The 17,073-nt window shown below is 55.1% G+C and overlaps 1 protein-coding gene and 1 pseudogene across 5 annotated transcripts in view; one reads left to right on the top strand and one right to left on the bottom strand.

Moving 5' to 3' along the window:
- Positions 1-10,460: 10,460 nt before the first annotated feature.
- Positions 10,461-17,073, top strand: part of TLE2 (TLE family member 2, transcriptional corepressor) — a 20,780-nt gene continuing 14,167 nt past the window's right edge. For 2 of the 5 annotated variants that reach the window (XM_019653468.1, XM_019653466.1), the window contains exons 1-2: positions 16,194-16,268; positions 16,515-16,695. In XM_019653468.1, coding sequence (XP_019509013.1) covers positions 16,540-16,695 — 156 coding nt within the window. In that variant the 5' untranslated portion in view covers positions 16,194-16,268; positions 16,515-16,539. Of the gene's footprint in view, positions 10,591-10,664; positions 10,763-11,183; positions 11,248-11,700; positions 11,746-14,799; positions 14,863-16,193; positions 16,269-16,511; positions 16,707-17,073 lie in introns of those variants that run through there. The other 3 variants (XM_019653471.1, XM_019653470.1, XM_019653467.1) reach the window with 3 other exon arrangements.
- On the bottom strand, positions 13,278-14,467 carry LOC109388614 (transmembrane and ubiquitin-like domain-containing protein 1 pseudogene; annotated as a pseudogene).

Genomic DNA, 17,073 nt, shown 5'->3' with positions numbered 1-17,073 from the left:
AGGGAGGGGTGGAGGGGGAGGGGAAGAGAATGAAGGGGGGGTTAGGGAGAAAAGGGGAGACAGGAGGGAGGGAGGAGGGGGACAAGGAGAGAAGAGGGGCCAAGGAGGGGGATTGAGAGAAGGAAGGGAGGGAGTAAGAGGACTAGAAGGAAGGAGGGAAAGAGGCGAGGGGGAGGGGTAGAGAAACTCAGGGAGGGGGCAATGTGAGGAGGAGGGGGCGGGAAAGCGATGCTCCCAGCTCTTTGGGCGCGGGACTTGAGGGGAGGGGAGCAGCGGAGACTGAGGTGAATCCACACCTTTCTGACTACCCCGCCCTCCCTCAGACCTCGTTCCTGGGGGGGGGGTCCCTTCTCGAAGACCCCTTGTCTTCACGGACCCCTCCCCTCTCCCAGCCCCTTCCCTCTTTCCAAGGGTCTTTCCAGCAGGAGGTCTGCGTGAAACAAGGGTGTGAGGGTTTCTGGCTCTGTCTGTGCCTTGATTTCTCCGTCTATACAATGGTTCTAATATCGTCCATGTTGGAAAATCCCACAGGCCCCTGTGGCCTGAGACTGACTCAGCCCCTGTCCCCACACACCCCTTCTGCACCCCCAGGGTGAGGGGCTCCTGGGAACAGTGTCACCCCAGAGTCAGGCCCACCTCCTCCTGGGGTTTGGCCTCCAGGGCTCAGCAGGAGCAAGATTTCTGGATTTCCCAGCTCAGGAGTAAAACACCCTTGGAATATGAGCTATATATAACTAGAATGTGACACATTAAACATTCACAGTCCAGGCTGGCCAGGTACATCTGCTGCCTGAAATATTTACGTGGCCTTCCTCCTTGCCGAGTCATCTGGGTGTTTGCAGCTTGGGCTTGAACGTGGACTTGGAAGAGAAATGAAAACAAGCTGTGCTGCAGTGACGGTGGAATTAGGGACCTCTAAACGGTCTCACGTTCTCCCCACTGTGCATAGGGGGAAACTGAGGCAGGAAATCATCAAAGCCACAAAACAAGGCAGGGCCACAGCTGTCTCTTGCTCTCAACTGGCAGAGCTCTTGGCCCCACTCAGAGAAACCAGAAATAATCAGGATGGGAAAGCAAACCATCAGGATAACAAACAGCTCTTATCTGCCTAACACCTGTTATGCACCAGTCTTGGCTAAGGGCTTCAACTGTCTCTCAATTCTTGAAAATACCAGTAAAGGAAGGATCATGTCACAGATAAGGAAACTGAGACTTGAAACTCCATGTGACTTGCCCAAGGGCACACAGCCATGGACTCTGGCTTCTGATGCAGTAAGGTCCAAGCTATGGGGTCCAGGATCTTAGCCATTTTGTGGAAGAGAAAGAGAAGCTTCTGGACCTGGACCGGGTGGAAAGAGCTGTGCCGCCAATCCCTAATCCCCTCAGGGCCTTCACCCTAACCATTTCTGGTCTCTTTTCCATGCCTGAGGGTGACCAAGCAGTGTCCCCCCCCCCCCCCCAGGGCCTTTCCCTCTGCCTGGAACACACTGTCTCCAGAGCCACCTCACTCTCTGCTATCACCACCCCCTCTCTCCTGCTTGCTTTATTGTCACAGCATTGATGGCTCTGCACAACTTAAGTCAACAAAGATTCCCTTGTTCTCAGATTTCCCCACTCTGATGTAAGTCTCTTCTGTGACAATAGGGATTTGGTTCCTTTTGGTCATTCTGTAATTCCCAGGGCTTAGTTTAGAATTGTCTGTGGCACACAGTAGGTGTTCAGTGAAGACTGAAGGAGAAAGTGAGGAAATAGCAGGAGGAGCCAGTGAGATAGGTGATTCTGGGCCTGCCCTGCAGGAGCCTGGCCACGGGGGTGGGGCTCTGTGATCCATGGGAGGTGTTTGAGACTGGGAGGGATGCACCCAGAGGTGCAGTGAGCAAGATCTTCCCAGGACTGAGGAGCCAGGCTGGAGGGGAGAGAGGCAGGGGCTCAGGAGGAGGCCCATGGGGGTACTTACTATGTTTACTAACATTTGGAGCTGCAGGAAGGAGCTGCACTGCACCCCAACTCATGACTCACCACCAAGGACGTCCCTCTGAGAGTCTCTCCCGGATCTCTGCCCCCTCTGGCTATCTCTCTCCAACCTCTCTGCCTCTGGGTGTCTCTGATCTTTCTCTCTCTCTTACTCTGCTTTCTCTGATCGTTCTCCCTCAATCCTCCAAGGTCTTTCTAGAGCTCTCCTCCCTCTATCTGTCCCTCCTACTCCCCGCGTGCGTCCTCGCTCTGTGCCCGCTCCCTGCCATCCTCGCCTCTCCGCCGACCTCGCCATTCTCCCGCTCCCTCCGACTAGCTTCTCCAGCCACCCAGGCCCCCTGGGCCCTGTTGCTGGGCACCTGCCAGGCCTAGAAGCCCGCCCCTCCCCCCCCTTGACCCTCCAACCCCTCGGCCCTCTTCCCCTCCCCGTCCTCCCCCTCAGCCTCCTCCCGCTTTACCTCCCCGCCTCTCCTCCTCCCCTCGCCCCACTCTTCCTCATCTCCCCCCTCCTCCTCCCCTCTAGGCCTCCGGGATCCCAACGCGGGGAGGGGCAGAACCCGTGCTCCGCGTACCCCGCTGGGCCTGAATCGGCCTGTTGGGTAACGCACTGGGCCCGACAGCATAGGTAATGGTAGGTTCCCCGCAGCGACTGCTGCAGCGGAAGAGGGGGCAGGCGACCTGGCACTTTGCCAGCCAGAGACTAGGACACGGGGAGGGGGTGGTCCTAGGGCCCCTGAATGGCAGCTGCCGTTTGCCGACCCCAGCGCAGGACTATGTGACCCTAGGCGTCTCTGGCCAGGTCCCGCCCCCCCAGCCAGACCCACCAGCAACCAGAGTATATTGGGTACTTGCTGTGTGCCAAACACTGTGTTGGGTGCCCGGACACCCTGACGTAGCCCCTCTCGACCCTCCTGGAGCGTTTTGGGGAGACTGACAACAAATAAACTAGCAAAGGGCGGGCAAGTGGCGAGTTGGTTGAGTTGGCTTGGGACGCCAGCTCTGAGCAGCAGGGCCCTGATTCGGATCCCACATTGGGGCCAGTGATGCTTAGCTACAGCTAAGATGGTGAACAACAGCTCAACCTGGAGCTGGGCTGCCGTGAGTCTCCAGTGACTGGTAGGCTGCGGTGGAGCTGCAGTGGGCTCCTGTAAGCTACCCATGAGCGGCAATGATAATATCCACATGGGCCAGTGAAGCGAAGTCCTCCACAACTAGACTGAAGAACAAGAGGACGGCAACTTGTCTGTTCCCCTTCCCCGATTCCCCAACGCTGTTCCCCTCCCCCAATTCCCCAATAAAATCTTTAAAAATAAATAAATAAATACATACATACATACATACATAAAATAAACTAGCAAAGATAATTTCAGAGAACGGTGGCGAAGAAGAATCCAGCAAGGGCAGGAGCTAGGAGGCCTCTCTGAAGAAGTGACATTTGAGCTGAGACCTGGATGACAGGAGGAGCCTGCCACGTAGGAGGAGGTGGCTGCCTGGTGGGAGGGTGTTCCAGGCTGAGGGAACCTGGAGGGCAAAAGCCTGGAGGCAGGACTGAGTATTTTGTTGTAGATTCTGAGGCCAAGTGACAAGGTCAACTGGATAAACTAGCCAACCAAGGAAAAACAACTGTGGCAGGTACCATAATCAAGGGCTAGCCCCCTTTTCCAAGTGAGCAAACTGAGGCCCAGAGAAGATGAAAAGTCTCAGCACAAACCAGAAGCTGTCCCACCTACACCTGTGCAGTGCCTCCTAGGGGCTGGGCCAGTCTGGGGTCACACAAGGAGGATGCCAGGACAAAGGGTACAGAGGTGAGGCCTGGACTTGGGTTGAGGGGGTGTGGGGTGTGGGATAGAAGTGATAACTCAGAGACCATGGGGGCTTTAAAAATAGGGGATGCCTTTTGGTGCCAGCTTCAGCCCTGCTCCCCCCACCCACACACACACTCTCACACAAATCATAGCCAAAGCCAGTTCAGCCACTGAGCTATCTGATCCAATGACAACGGCACGAAGACATTTCTATCATGACCACCATTTTACAGAATCACAGTGACAGAGCAGTCAAGGTGGGATTTGAACCCAGGGCATCAGGATAGTGTGACTTCAGATTGCAGTAGACCCCTGCAGGCTGGATTGGCATTGGCAGGTTGACAGGGGCCCTGGGGCCCTGCCCCATGTGTTGGAGGATCTGGGCAACTCTAGGCTTGCCACTTTATCCTCCCCACAGATACGTGGGGCAGGGACTGTACTGGGCCTGGGCAGACCACAAATACAAAAGCAAATACATAGTATTCATAGTGTTCAGAGAGTCATGAGGCTTCTGAAGGTAATGAAATGAGAGAAGCTGACCAGGCAGGGAGGTGGGGGACAACTGTAGCCAGGCTGGCCAGGCCAGGCCTTGCTAGGAGTGGTTTGATCCAAGACTGGAAGGAAGAGAAACCATGGTCCAGGCAAAGGCAACAATAGCACATGCAAAGGCCCAGAGGCAGAAGCTGATATAGTGGAAGATCAGGAAGGAAGCCCAAGTGGCTACAGGGGAGTAAGTGAAAGGGAGGGAGGAGGTGAGATTAAGGAGGGGACAGGGTCAGATCATACAGACAGGGGTTGAGAGTTTGCATTTTATTCTGAGGGTAATGGGGAACTATGAAAGGTCTTGAGCAGAGGAAAGGATGGTTATCTGACTCACATTTTAATGGGTGATCAAAGATACAAAGATGTGGGAGGAATGGAGAGAGTGCCTATCCCAGCTGTGGGGTGTGAGATCAGGTGGGAGAAAAGTGCTCTTTGGGGCATACTGGGAGTACAAATGGCACCCCTTACTGAACATTTACAATGAATTGTGTTAAGTATTTTATAGGCCTTAACTTATTTAAGATTCTATTATCAACCTAATTTCCTCCAGCCCAGGTCTGCACTGGGCTCCTTGTCACCCTTTCTTTTCTCCCCTGAGCTGCCCAGTTCTTACCCAGAGAGGCTGAAATGCCTCCTGACAGGAAACCTATGTCTATGTCAACTTTAAAGACCTTGATGAAAGTTGGTAGAGGGGACTACAGCCTATGGGTGGATCCACTTCCCCCCATTTCACAGCCAGGTAACGCTCAGAGGTCCACCCAGCAAGGCCAGGAGTCAAGAGTTCATGGCTCCTCAATCCTAAGGGGGAACTTAAGGTTGCCCCATCTTTTCTCTGTCTACTTTGAGTTAGGGTGACAGAAATGCACTGCTTTAATGAGGCAACTCCTATACATTCTGCAGAACCCCAGTTTAACCCCCTCCACCCCACATCTAAGAAGCCTTCCCAACTTCCCAAGCAGGGACCTCACTCCTGGCTTGGCCTCCACCCCCATTCCCAGCCTCGGTTCCTCCCTCTACCCCAGCCCTAACCATGGAGGGCTGAGAAGGTTCTGCTTAGCCTACCTCCACTTACCCAAACTTGGGGATCCTCCTTGAGTCCCCAGTATAGCCTAGTCCTGGTTGCTCACACGTGGGACAGCAAAAAACACTGATTTCATGAGTAAGTCTTGTCCAACCATTTCACTATACAGGTGAGTAAACTGAGGCAGAGAGAGGCCCTCAAGAGTCTCAAGGGCACATGAGGCAGTGGGGGGCACTAGAACATAGTGGGAGGGGTCCCGGTATTCCTGGGTGGAAGGAAACGTGTATGTAATTTTTCCGGGGGCGGGGGGGGGGGGGGCTCACCGCCAACCGTGGCAGAGAACCGAGCCTCTGAGGTAACCCGCGAGCCCTAGCCTGCGTGAGGGGACAGGCCTGGCTGGTGGCCCAGCAGCTCTGCTGGGGGGGCGGTCGGCAGAGGTTGGCGATGTCGGAAGCCAAAGGCTTGGCCTCCCCGAGGGAGCCGCTTTCCCGCCCGGGTCGGATCAATGGGCTGTAATTATACCGCGCCGGGCCCGGAGCCGGCGGGGAGGAAGCGGGACCTGGCAGAAGCAAGGCGGCGGGCGGGGGAGCGCGGGTCGGAGAGGAACCCACGTTACTTTGATTGACAGCTTGGGCGGGCGCCGCGCGGGAGCTTCTGGGGATCGTAGTCTTTCCGAGAAGCCCTGTTCTCATCTCCTCTTCCGTTCGCGCTCGGGGAAACTGAGGCACGGGGACCAGCAACCCCCTCCCTCCCCCACACATTGGTCCATCCCTCCCTCATCTGACTTGGGAACAAAAACTGAGCTGTGTTAGGAGCCTCCAGGCTCCAGTGAGAGTCTCAGCGTGATTTCACTTCTCTCTACCTCAGTTTAGCTACCGGTGAAATACGGCGAAAGGGGCCCAGTAGGCCCCGCCAGCTGGGCGGGGTTTGCAACGTAATCTGTTGGACGAGGAGCTCTTGTTTTGAAGGGGAGACCCTGCAGACTCCCAGGGTGGCTCGCTTCTATGTTTTTAGATACTAATCGAGCCGGATCCCTCCCTTTAACCTAGCCAGGATGGTCTCAGCTTCTCTTAGGGAGGCAGAAGCTACACTCTCCATACCCCGCTGGAAGCGCCTCGCCGCCTTCCAATTGGCCTAGCCGATCTTAGTGCCTCCTGTCATTGGTTGCCAGTTCCCTGGTTCCCATTGGCCAGCTCCCATTGAAACGTCACGGACCCATGTGGGAGCACCGTGGGCGGATTGGCTGGCGCGTCCAGCCAACCACCGCAGAGAAAGGAATTTCCACAGTAGCTGGGACAGCGAGGCTGATTTAAGGTGGTCTGAGCAATCCGGGGTCCCAGCGATGCTTCTCAGATTTTTCCTTTAAAAACAAACAAACAAACAAAAAAACACATTCACATCATAAAAACCCAGCCAGGAACGGGGGCTTAGCCTTCCTGTATAGTGGGAGGGGAGAGATAGGAAGCTAAGCCCCTTTCTCCATTTTGCAGCTTCCTGGATTTTGCAGATGGGGAAACTGAGGCCCAGAGAGGTGGAACTTGAAGCTACCCTATCACCACCACCACCACCACCATCACCTTCACCACCACCTCCACCACCATGGCAAACAAGCTAGCTGGGGAATTGAAAAGGTTGTGCTAGATTGCCCAGGCTGTAACTCAGGCCTTTGCCTCCTGCTCTGGGTGGATATGGGATTTCAGCGAGTTACGGAGTTAACAGGCTGCCTAGTGGTCCTCCCATCTCAGGCTGCTCTCAGCTGAGCCTTCCCAAATTCTGCTCCCAAGTTACGGTTGCTACTGCTTAGAGCAAACCATCTCTTTCTTTTTGGCAGATCACACACACCAAGAGATGGGTGTGTGTGAGTGTGGTCTTGTGGCTTCTCAGGCAATCCACAAATCCCTCCTCTGTGGAGTGTGCCTGGCTGAGAGATCTAAATACTGGTGGGTAAAGGTCTCCTCCTCCAGGAAGCCTCCTGTGGACTCACCAGGCAGAGACCCTGTTCCAGCTCAGGGTGCTTCCGCCTTGGATCTGGCCCCCTGTCCTGGCATTGACTATGTGTTCCCTGGAGTGTCCTCAGTTCTGTCTCTCCCCATCCACCTGCCCTGGGAGCCCTCCCAGCAAAGCCTGAGGCTGGGTCCTTTCTAAGGCCCCAGCATCTTCCAGCATGAGGAGGTGGTTATTGAATAAATATTCACTTAGCTACCAACTTTATACAGTCTGTATTCAACGTGTGTGTGGAGGGGAAGATGCCTTTTGGAGGAGATGTCTGGAGGAGGTGACTTTAGGGCTGGGCCTTGAAGGAATGGGCTTTGACCAAGCAGAAAAAGAGCTGAGGGAATTCCAGGAAGAGATAAGCAAAGGCCCAGAGGTGGGAAAGAACATAGATTAGGTAATCTGGTTTGTGTGACTGGAGCAGAGGAAGTGTTTGAACTGGTAGAGGGAGGTGAAGCTGGGTCAGGCCAAGTGGTGAAGGGCATCCATGCTAACCTGAAGATTTGGGAATTTGTCCCAAGGGCAATAGGGGGTCATGGGAGGGCTTTGAGTGAGGGAGGGCCAGACTCAAATGGGAGGTGATAAATAAGAGTGAAGGCTGCTCAGAGCAGTGAGGTGGCATGAGGTCCAGATAGAAGATGAAGGGCTGGTACAGGCAGGGGGCTGTTGGGATGGAGAGCAGAGTTGCATGGCAGGTGAGGGCGAAAGAAGAGTCTAGGCTGATGCTCTATCTTGGGGGGTCAGGGTGGGCGTGGGGCCTACCAGGTCTGGGGAAGATGCTTTGTCTAGTGGCTGGGGGGTGTCCAGGAGAGCCACCTAGGCTGTACCCACAGGGCTGGGTCTCAGGGTAGGGGCCAGGAGTGGAGCCATCCTCATGAAAGTGTTCAGGAGGGCATGGAGACAGGGGGAGGACAGGCTACTTGGAAAGTTTTTGAGGACTTCACAGACCCTCTCCCCCCCAGCATCAGAATCACAACCTCCTGGCATTGTGGAATCCTGGAACTGCCTGCTTCTGAGAATTTCTCAGCAGGAGTGGGGCCCATGATTACTGCCTTTAACTGCATCAGCTGTTTCTTCTCCTCATCCCCACTGCTTGTTTTTTTTTTTTTATTGAGCATGTACTGTGTGCCAGCTCTGCAGGGACCAAGACAGGCTCTGTTCCCACACAGCTTAGTACTAGGGGGAGACAAATAATGACTAGAACAACCCACGAAGCAACATAATCATGTCAAAACCAAAAACTCTGTTAGGACCTAGAAAGAGAGAATAGGATGCAGTGTTTAAAAATAACAAGGTAGAGTGGATGAACACTGCTTAAATGGGTGGTCAGGAGGGGCTTTTATGAGGAGGTGACATTTGAGCTGAGACCTGAATAACAAGAAGCAAAGGAAAAGTGTTCCATGTAGAGGGGAACAGTCAGTGCAAAGGCTCTGAGGCAGGACTGTGCCTGGTGTGTTGGAGAAACAGAGAATGGCTGGAGCAGAATGAATGAGGGTGAAAGTGAAGGGAGTTAGGATCAAAGTGGGGAAGGCGGGGAGGATGCTTGTGCAGGGCTTTGTGGGAAGAGGGAAGAGTTTGGATTTTATTTTAATGAAATCGGAAATCATTGAATTTTTCCTTCAATACGCACACAGATAACACTCCCAGGATCTCTCTACCTCCCCGCCCATGGCTTCCTGTGTTTATCCTTCAGGTCTCATTTCCAACATTAACCTCCTCAAAGAGGCCTCTCCCAGACACCCCAGATAAGTAGGTTCCCTCTTGTCAACCTTTTTCACTGCTCCCTAAACTCTTCTTATGTGCACACAAATAATTCCATCATTACCAAGCTGTGATCTTGTCTCACGAACTCAGAGAAGGCAGGATTCTATCTGTTCTCCTTCATCTACCCTTGTATGCCTGGAAGGATGTCTGGCATATAGTAGATGCTCAATAAATTTGTTGGCTGGAAAGTGATGCTTTTAAATTTAAGGACTTTTGTACTCTCACTCACTTACCTACTGACATGGGTGCAGACATTAACACCTGGCAAGAGTTTTTCTCTGTTTTGTTCCCTGCTGAGAGCCCCAGTGCCTAGAGCAGGGTCTGGTCCAGAGTAAGCACCCAATTCATGTTTTGTTGAATGACTTAATGAATGACCCTGAGGTTTCTCACATGCAAGATGGGAATAAGAACATCCCACCTCCCAAATGAATGTGAGGGACAGTAGCTGGATGTCTGAGGTTTGTGGTGGGGGTTGGAGCCCCTGCCCTCAGGGACACTTCAGTCTGAAGGCAGAGATTCCATTTCTATTCTAACTGGGACCTCTGCCTTCTAGAAGCCCGCAGTCTGCTGGTGGTGGCAATCGGAACACCAACTCCCACACTGTGTGCCAGGCCAGGCTGAGGGCTGTTTATGTACCATCTCATTAAAACAGCCCCTGCCTCTGCCATTTTCAGAGAATCCTGAGGTCCAGTGTGGAGGCGGGCCTGGCTCTGCCCCCCACCTCTTCCCCTTCTCTGGGCCTCTGCACGTGCTATTCCCTTTCCCCTGGGGGAAGGCTTCCCTGCCAGCACTAGGTAAGGCTGCTTCCTCCCTATCCTTAAGTCTTAACCCACGTCCTCAGAAAGGCCATTTCTGACCACAAACTGCTCCCCTCCCCACCGTGGGCCGCCAGGTATTTGTTTCCTTGCTTTTTTTTTCCCTTGGCCCCCCTGGGGAGGGAGAGAGCGGGGGCGATGTTTGTGGGACTGGACTCGAGTCTCAGTTTCCCCACTGGGCACTGGTCGAAGGGACAGGTGGGCTTCAGGAGCCACGGTCCCCTTTAGGGGGGAGCCGGGTGGGTGGCGGGCGGGGGCGGCGGCGCCACCTTAAGGCGGCTCTGCCCGCGGCTCCCGGCCGAGCCCCACCGGAGGGAGGCGGCTCCGCGCGGGGCCAGCCGCCCGCGCCACCGACACCCGGCCGCGGCTCGCCGACCTTCCGCGCCCGCCGCCCAGCGCCCCTGCTCGGGGGAGGGGTCCTTGTTGTCCCTCTCCGTCCCCGCGACCTCGCGCTCGCGATTGGGGGACGCGGGGACTCCAGGGTCTTCTGTCCCACGCCGCCCGCCCTCCGCACACCCCCCCCCCCCGGCTTCTTTCTCCGGGCAGACCTGGCTCCCAGCCTCTCTTTCTCCCACCAACCTCGCCTCGACCCCACCCCCCCCGTCCCACGTAGCCACACTCCGGCGCGAGGGGGGCTTCCCAGATCGGCAGGATGTACCCTCAGGGGAGGCACCCGGTGAGTGGGGGCCTGGGCTGCGGAGGGTGGGGGACCCGGCGCCCGGGAACTCAGACCTCCGACGTCCCCCTCAGACCCCGCTTCAGTCCGGCCAGCCCTTCAAGTTCTCGATCTTGGAGATCTGCGACCGCATCAAGGAGGAATTCCAGTTCCTTCAGGCTCAGTATCACAGGTGAGTGGGGGGGCGCGGGCGCCCCGCCCGGGGCACTGGGGAGCTCACCTGCGAGCTCACCTGGGAGCCCAGGGAAAGGGGCGGGGCGCGCGGGATGGGGCCAGGCGGGGGCGGGGCCTCCAGGGTGCTGGGAGGAGGGCGGGCCCTCAGGGGTGAGGAGAGAGCTTCCAGGTGGAAGCGTAGGGTGAGGTGGAAGGGGACAGTGGGTGCTTGGACATTTTGAGTCTGGGAAGGCGGCGTTGGGACTGGGACCGGGAGCGGGGGTGGGCGGATAGGGTCTAAGGAAGTGGGGAGGAGGAGAGTCAAACCCATCGTTTTGGAAACTGGCCCAGATGGGGTATCTGTGGGGTGCCCCCGTCTCTCTGAGTCTCCCTCTGGGGGTCATGGAGAGTGGGGTCCTCATGCCTTTTCTCCTTCCCAGCCTCAAGCTGGAATGTGAGAAGTTGGCTAGTGAGAAGACTGAAATGCAGCGACATTATGTCATGGTGAGGGTGTTAGTATGTCAGGATGGGGAGAGTGGGACACAGGGCTTGGCCAGGAGTGAAAACACTTGCGTTGTGAATCCGAACTCACTGGGCCACTTTGGGTAAGACCCTGCCTTTCTTGGGCCTTCATTTCCCCTATCTGTAAAGTGGGCTGGTTGGGATTCCAGGCTCTTTCTCCCAGGACCCTCCCAGTTCTTAAGAACAATGAGACAAAGATGTCTTCTCCTCATCTCTAAGGGACCGGGGTCTCTGGACACCACCACCTGCCCCACCTCCATGGAGAGAGTGGAGGGGGGCCTTGCTTCTCCTTAGGGGGTCCCGTGGGGCTGGGATGATCTGTGCCCTGCTGTGATCACCCCAGCCTGGGGGCTCCTGGAAGACCCAGAGTCACCCAGCACAGGGCTGGACATCCATCGGCACCGTGGACATACCCAACCGGCTTTTCCTTTGCAGTACTATGAGATGTCCTATGGGCTCAACGTTGAAATGCATAAGCAGGTAACTGTGTTGGGGGTAAAGGTGTTCAGTAGGTAGGGTGGAGGTCTGGAAGCCGTGAGAGGGACTCAGTGCTAGGGCAGTCTGGGGCAAGGAAGATCCAGGGAACAGGGGTCTAAACCTGAATCTCTGGGAATACTGGGGGCAGATTTCAGCCTCTGGATAGGAAAATGATTTTGAGCTTCTGGAGACTTTATTCAGCAGAGAGGGGAGTGGTGGGCGGGGCCAGGCATCCCTGTCAAGGGTGGCTCATAGCAGAGGCCAGCAGCCAAGTCAGGGAGGCTGTAGAGGTGACTTCTGTCCTGGGAGGGGGCCAGGTGAACAGTCTTGGAGGTCCCTTTCAGCCTGACGGTCTGAGATGGCCCTAAGCTTCTGTCAACTGTTTTGAAGGGTCTGAGATTGACCCTAGTGCTTTGAGGTTCTGAGACTCTCCTATGCTTGAGTGTGACCTCAAGGTTCTGAGTTAGATTAGAGGGTTCTGAAATTGACTCCAACTGTCCAAGATTAACCCTGAGATCCTGAGACTGACCTCAAGGTTCTCTGATGGCTTCTAATAGGATGGAGATTCTGAGATTAAGGGAATCTTAAATTCTGTCCATCCGAATATTAGTCAATGTGTGGAGCCTAGAGTTGGGTCTTCTGGGCGGGTGGGCTGGGAATACAGTGTGCATGGGGTGCCCTCCCTGGCATGCTTTTCCGTGTATGTGTGGACTCTGCAGGCTCTGGTGTGGCTGGGAGGAATGTGTCTTACTGGAGTATGACATGAAACATGGGTATATGAAATAGAACCCCTCATGGGGTGGCAGGCATGGGGTATGGCCTGGTCCTTGGGAGCCTGGTTCTGCCCTCCTGGTAGGAACCACACCCCAACACACAGCAGCCCGTAACCCAGGCAGAGGCAAAAAAGCACAGGCTTCACTGCACACACACCCTCTTCCCCACCCAAAAGGCTTCTCCTCTGTTCAGCCTGCATGGGGTACCCCTGGCCCAGACCCTGTCCAGGATGAAACCTACAAGTAAAGCCACTCTGTTTCCACTTGCTATATACTTCCAACACTAAGTGTGGGTTTTCCCCACACCAACCAATTCTCCAACTCTGATACCCGCTGGATTTCCTACAATTGAGCTCCATTTTGACATTTTCTGCCCCAAATTAGTACAGACCCCACAGGTCCAGGGCTCTGCCCCACAGGACTGTCCCCACTTCAGACATCAATTGCATCTGGGCCTCCCGCAGTTCAGACTACCTGGCTATAAAATCAGGGGTTCTCATCACCCCTTTTTGGGTTCAATAATGTGTTAGAATGGCTCACAGAACTCAGGAAAGCTCTTGCTTACTATTACCTGTTTATTATAAAGATTATAACTCAGAAACAGCTAGATGGAAGCGATAAGGAGGTGTGTAGGGCCAGGTATGGGAAAGGGGCACAGAGCTTCCATGCCCTCCCCATGCACCTCTGTGTGCTCACCCACCTGGAAGCTCTCCATGCCCTGTATTTCAGAGATTTTTTTTTCAAAGTCACAGTTATTTAATCTGCACATGTTCCAGAGAACCCCCTCCGTCCTTCCCAGCCCCCCACAGTCCTTGGGACCCCAAATCAGCCCAAGGAGCTATTAGGGACTAGAGGTAGCTGGGTCCTCAGGCAGAACACTAATCCTAGCCGAGGGGCCAGGCCTAAGGCAGGGACAGCAGCTGCCTGACCCTGAGGCGCCCACTGTCAGTGGAGGCTGAGGGCTTGGCCTGCCCTTGGCATGCCCTGCAGTGCAGGGCTGGGCTCCAGGGTAGTAGGATGAGTCAGACCCAAGAGGTGGGCCTGCGCTGAAGGCAGCTCCCACCATGTCGTGGAGAGCGAGGTCTGGAGGGGCCAGCCACACTGCTGAGAGCCCATGGAGGCACTAGGGGAAGTACGTGGAAAAAGCCAGGAGACTAGGGAGCAGGGTGAAGGTGGCCAGACCCAGCGTGGCAGTCAGGAGAAGAACGGCCGGTACTGGATCTGGCAGTCCCAGAGCAGCAGCAGCAGCAGCAGCAGCAGGCTGCCTGTTTCCAGCCCAGAGGCACCTGGCTCAGACCCTGGTGGGCAGGGGGTGTGTGGGAGACCGACCGGGGCATGTGGCAGTGGAGAGTGCAGTTGGGAAGGAGGCGAAGGCTGCCCAGGGTCAGGGTGTTGTCTCCCAGCAGTCACCTTTGGTAGATGAGTTGTACTTTCTGCTCCCAGTCTGGAAGCTGAGTCCTTTTCAGTGAGCCAGTGGTGTTGTGGGGCCAGGTGCTGGTCACCTGCTCTGAATTGTTAATAAATTTAAGCTGTAGTACTAGGGGTTTCTGGGGGGTATTAAGGGTGGCAGCGTTGCTGAGAGCCCTGTGCCAGGCTCTGGCTGTGCGGCCTGACTTCTGTGTCTTAGGCTGGGGGTCTCGGCTCCTGGGGCCTCCCCTCTGATGTTGTCGGTGACCACCATGGCTTTGCTGGGGCCGTGGGTAAGCTCCCTCCGAGGTGTATGAGACCTAGGCGAGAGCCAGCACCAGAAGGCAGGCAAGCACTGCAAAAAGGATAGTCACCGCATCACTGAACCCTTCAATCAGGGCCATGGCACCCACCCTGCCATCCGCACTACTGAGCATGGGCTCTGCCATCTCCACAGCAGACCCTCAGGCACTTCTGAGCAGGTGGGAGGCGCCCACCCTCCTCTACCACCTAGAGATTGTTTTTGTAGAGGCTTCATTACATAGGCAGGATTAAATCATTGGTATTGGTGGCTCACTCCAATCCCAGCCCCTTTCTACTTCCTGGAGTTCAGTGGATGGGGCTAAAAGTTCCAACCATGTAATAAACTCAGGTGTGCTTGAAAGGGGCTTGTAAATAACCAAAAACGCTCCCTTTCCCGCATCATTCAAAAATCCCAAATATATATATCACATCACAGCACCCTTCCCCTGAGTGTAGTGTACTGGGATCTCTACCTGGCTACAGCCTAGAGGGTCATGGGCCCAGCCAGGGCTCAAACATGGGGCTCCCAACAGAGGCTGCCCCTCTAAACCCCCTCCCCATTGCTTCCTGCCAGGCTGAGATTGTGAAGCGCCTTAGTGGCATCTGTGCTCAGATTATCCCGTTTCTGACCCAGGAGGTGAGTAGGCCTGATGGGAGTGGGAGGGGAGCTGCAAAAAGATTGAAGGGGGTTGGGTAGGGCTGGATGCCGCAGGCAATGATTGTGATGGGTGGCCTGGGCACCTGGGCATTGGCTGGGGCAGGGGTTTCAGGGCTGAAGGGAGGTGGTGGTTGAGGATGAGGAGTGGGGTTCAAGACCTACAGCCAGATTGCCTGGGTCTGAATTTTGGCTCTGTGGCCTTGGGCAAGTTGCTTGACATCTCTGTGCCTCTGTTGTGAAGTTTAGAAGAGCTGATACATTCAAGGTGATGAGGATGATGCTTGGGGCTTAGTAAGCACTCAAGTAAAAGTTAGCCCTTACATTATGCTCAGTGAAATAAGCCAGACACAGAAGGACAAATACACAGAAGGATATTCGCTTATAGGAGGTCCCTAGAGGAGTCAGATTCATAGAAACAGGAAGTAGATGGGAGGAGTTGCTCCGGCCATGTTTCAAGTGCTCAGTAGCCACACATAGCCAGTGGCTTCTGTATCCAACAGTGCAGATAGAGAACATTTTATCACTGCGGAAAGTTCTACAGCATTGAATGCCAAACACAGCACAGCCATCAGCCGCACCCTTCATGAGGCTAAAACAATGTTGAGTGGAGGGAGCCAGACACAAAAGAGAACATAAAGATCAAGCCATAAAATGGTTCCAAATGCACAAATTCAGGCAGGTTTGGGAAGGCAATGTAGGTGATAACAGTGTACAGAAAGACAAAAGACTTTTTGTGTGAGGGGGAGGAAGGGAGGAGAGGAGGGTCCTAAGATGGGCAGGGTGCGAAGGGGCTTCAAGAGATTGCCAGTTTATATTTTCTGACCTGGGTGGTTGGTACATGGCTGCTGATTATACAATGGTTTTTTATTGGGGTGATCCTGCCTACAAGAGACACTGGGCCATGAGACAGATGGGGACATCTGTGGTGGTCACAACTGGGGGTGCTCCTGGCATCAACTGGGTGGGGCCCAGGGATACTGCTTAACCCCCACAGTGCCCAGGACACCACAATAAGGAGTGACCCTGCCCGATGTCAGCAGTGCCAAGGTGGAGAGCCTGATTCATAAACCCCAATTTATAATTACTAGTTTTAACTGCATTTCTATGCTTTGTTTCTTTTTCTCTGTTTCACAACTTAAAAAGGGAAGGGAGAGATGGAGAGAAGGAAAAGAGAAATAGAAAGTTTCAGGGCAAGGATGAGGGTGAGAGAAGAGAGGGGGCCCCAGAGAGTATTTCCTGAGCAGACAGGGGCTCTGAGCAGACAGGGAGCTCTCTCCTGAGCACCGCTTATCCATAACCCCACCTTCCAGCATCAGCAGCAGGTGCTACAGGCGGTGGAGCGTGCCAAGCAGGTGACCGTGGGGGAGCTGAACAGCCTTATTGGGGTGAGTCATCCTGGCCCCTGCTCTGCCATGGGGAGACTCCACCCCCAGGTCCCTGTACCCAGTAGGTGCTAAAGCTGGGGGTGCTGGGTGGGCAGCCGGCCTGGGCTCTGGTCACTCTGGAGACCCTACGGGCGTCCCCTAGGCCCATACCCTGTCCCCACCCTCTGCGACCTCTTGGGCCAGGGGTACTGCTGGGCATCTGCCCCCATGCCCGCCCCTGGCTCACCCCCTCCTCCTTTCTAGCAGCAGCAGCTCCAGCCACTGTCCCACCATGCCCCCCCTGTCCCCCTCACCCCTCGTCCTGCTGGGCTGGTGGGTGGCAGTGCCACGGGGCTGCTGGCCCTATCTGGAGCACTGGCCGCCCAGGCTCAGCTGGCCGCTGCTGCCAAGGAGGACCGGGCAGGCGTGGAGGCTGAGGGGTCCAGAGGTAAGTGGGCAGTGCAGGATGGCATTGGCTGGGGGTATGGTGTGTGGCAGGGAAGGACTGGCAGGCTGCCCTGCCCAAAGCACCAAACTCATCCAAGTGTGAGGGAACAAATGAGGGAGACTGCAGGGTCCCTTTACTCCCAGTTAGCTGTGTGTCTTTGGGCAAGTTACTAACCCTCTCTGGGCATTTATCTGAATTGTATGGGGAAGAGATAATCCACTGTTTGTGAGGGTGTTGGAAGAAGGGAGATTCTGAGCTGGGAAGAGGGCTTTATAAACTGTGGTGGGCTGTGCCACATGTGACACAGTGGGAGATGAAACCCTCATTCATTTTCTCTCTCTCTCTCTCTCTCTCTCTCTCTCTCTCTCTCTCTCTCTC

The sequence above is a fragment of the Hipposideros armiger genome, unplaced genomic scaffold, assembly GCF_001890085.2.
Source record: "Hipposideros armiger isolate ML-2016 unplaced genomic scaffold, ASM189008v1 scaffold_202, whole genome shotgun sequence".
Taxonomy (NCBI): Eukaryota; Metazoa; Chordata; class Mammalia; order Chiroptera; family Hipposideridae; genus Hipposideros; species Hipposideros armiger.
Note: the sequence above shows the minus strand (reverse complement) of the source record. Positions and strands in the feature narration are given on the sequence as shown.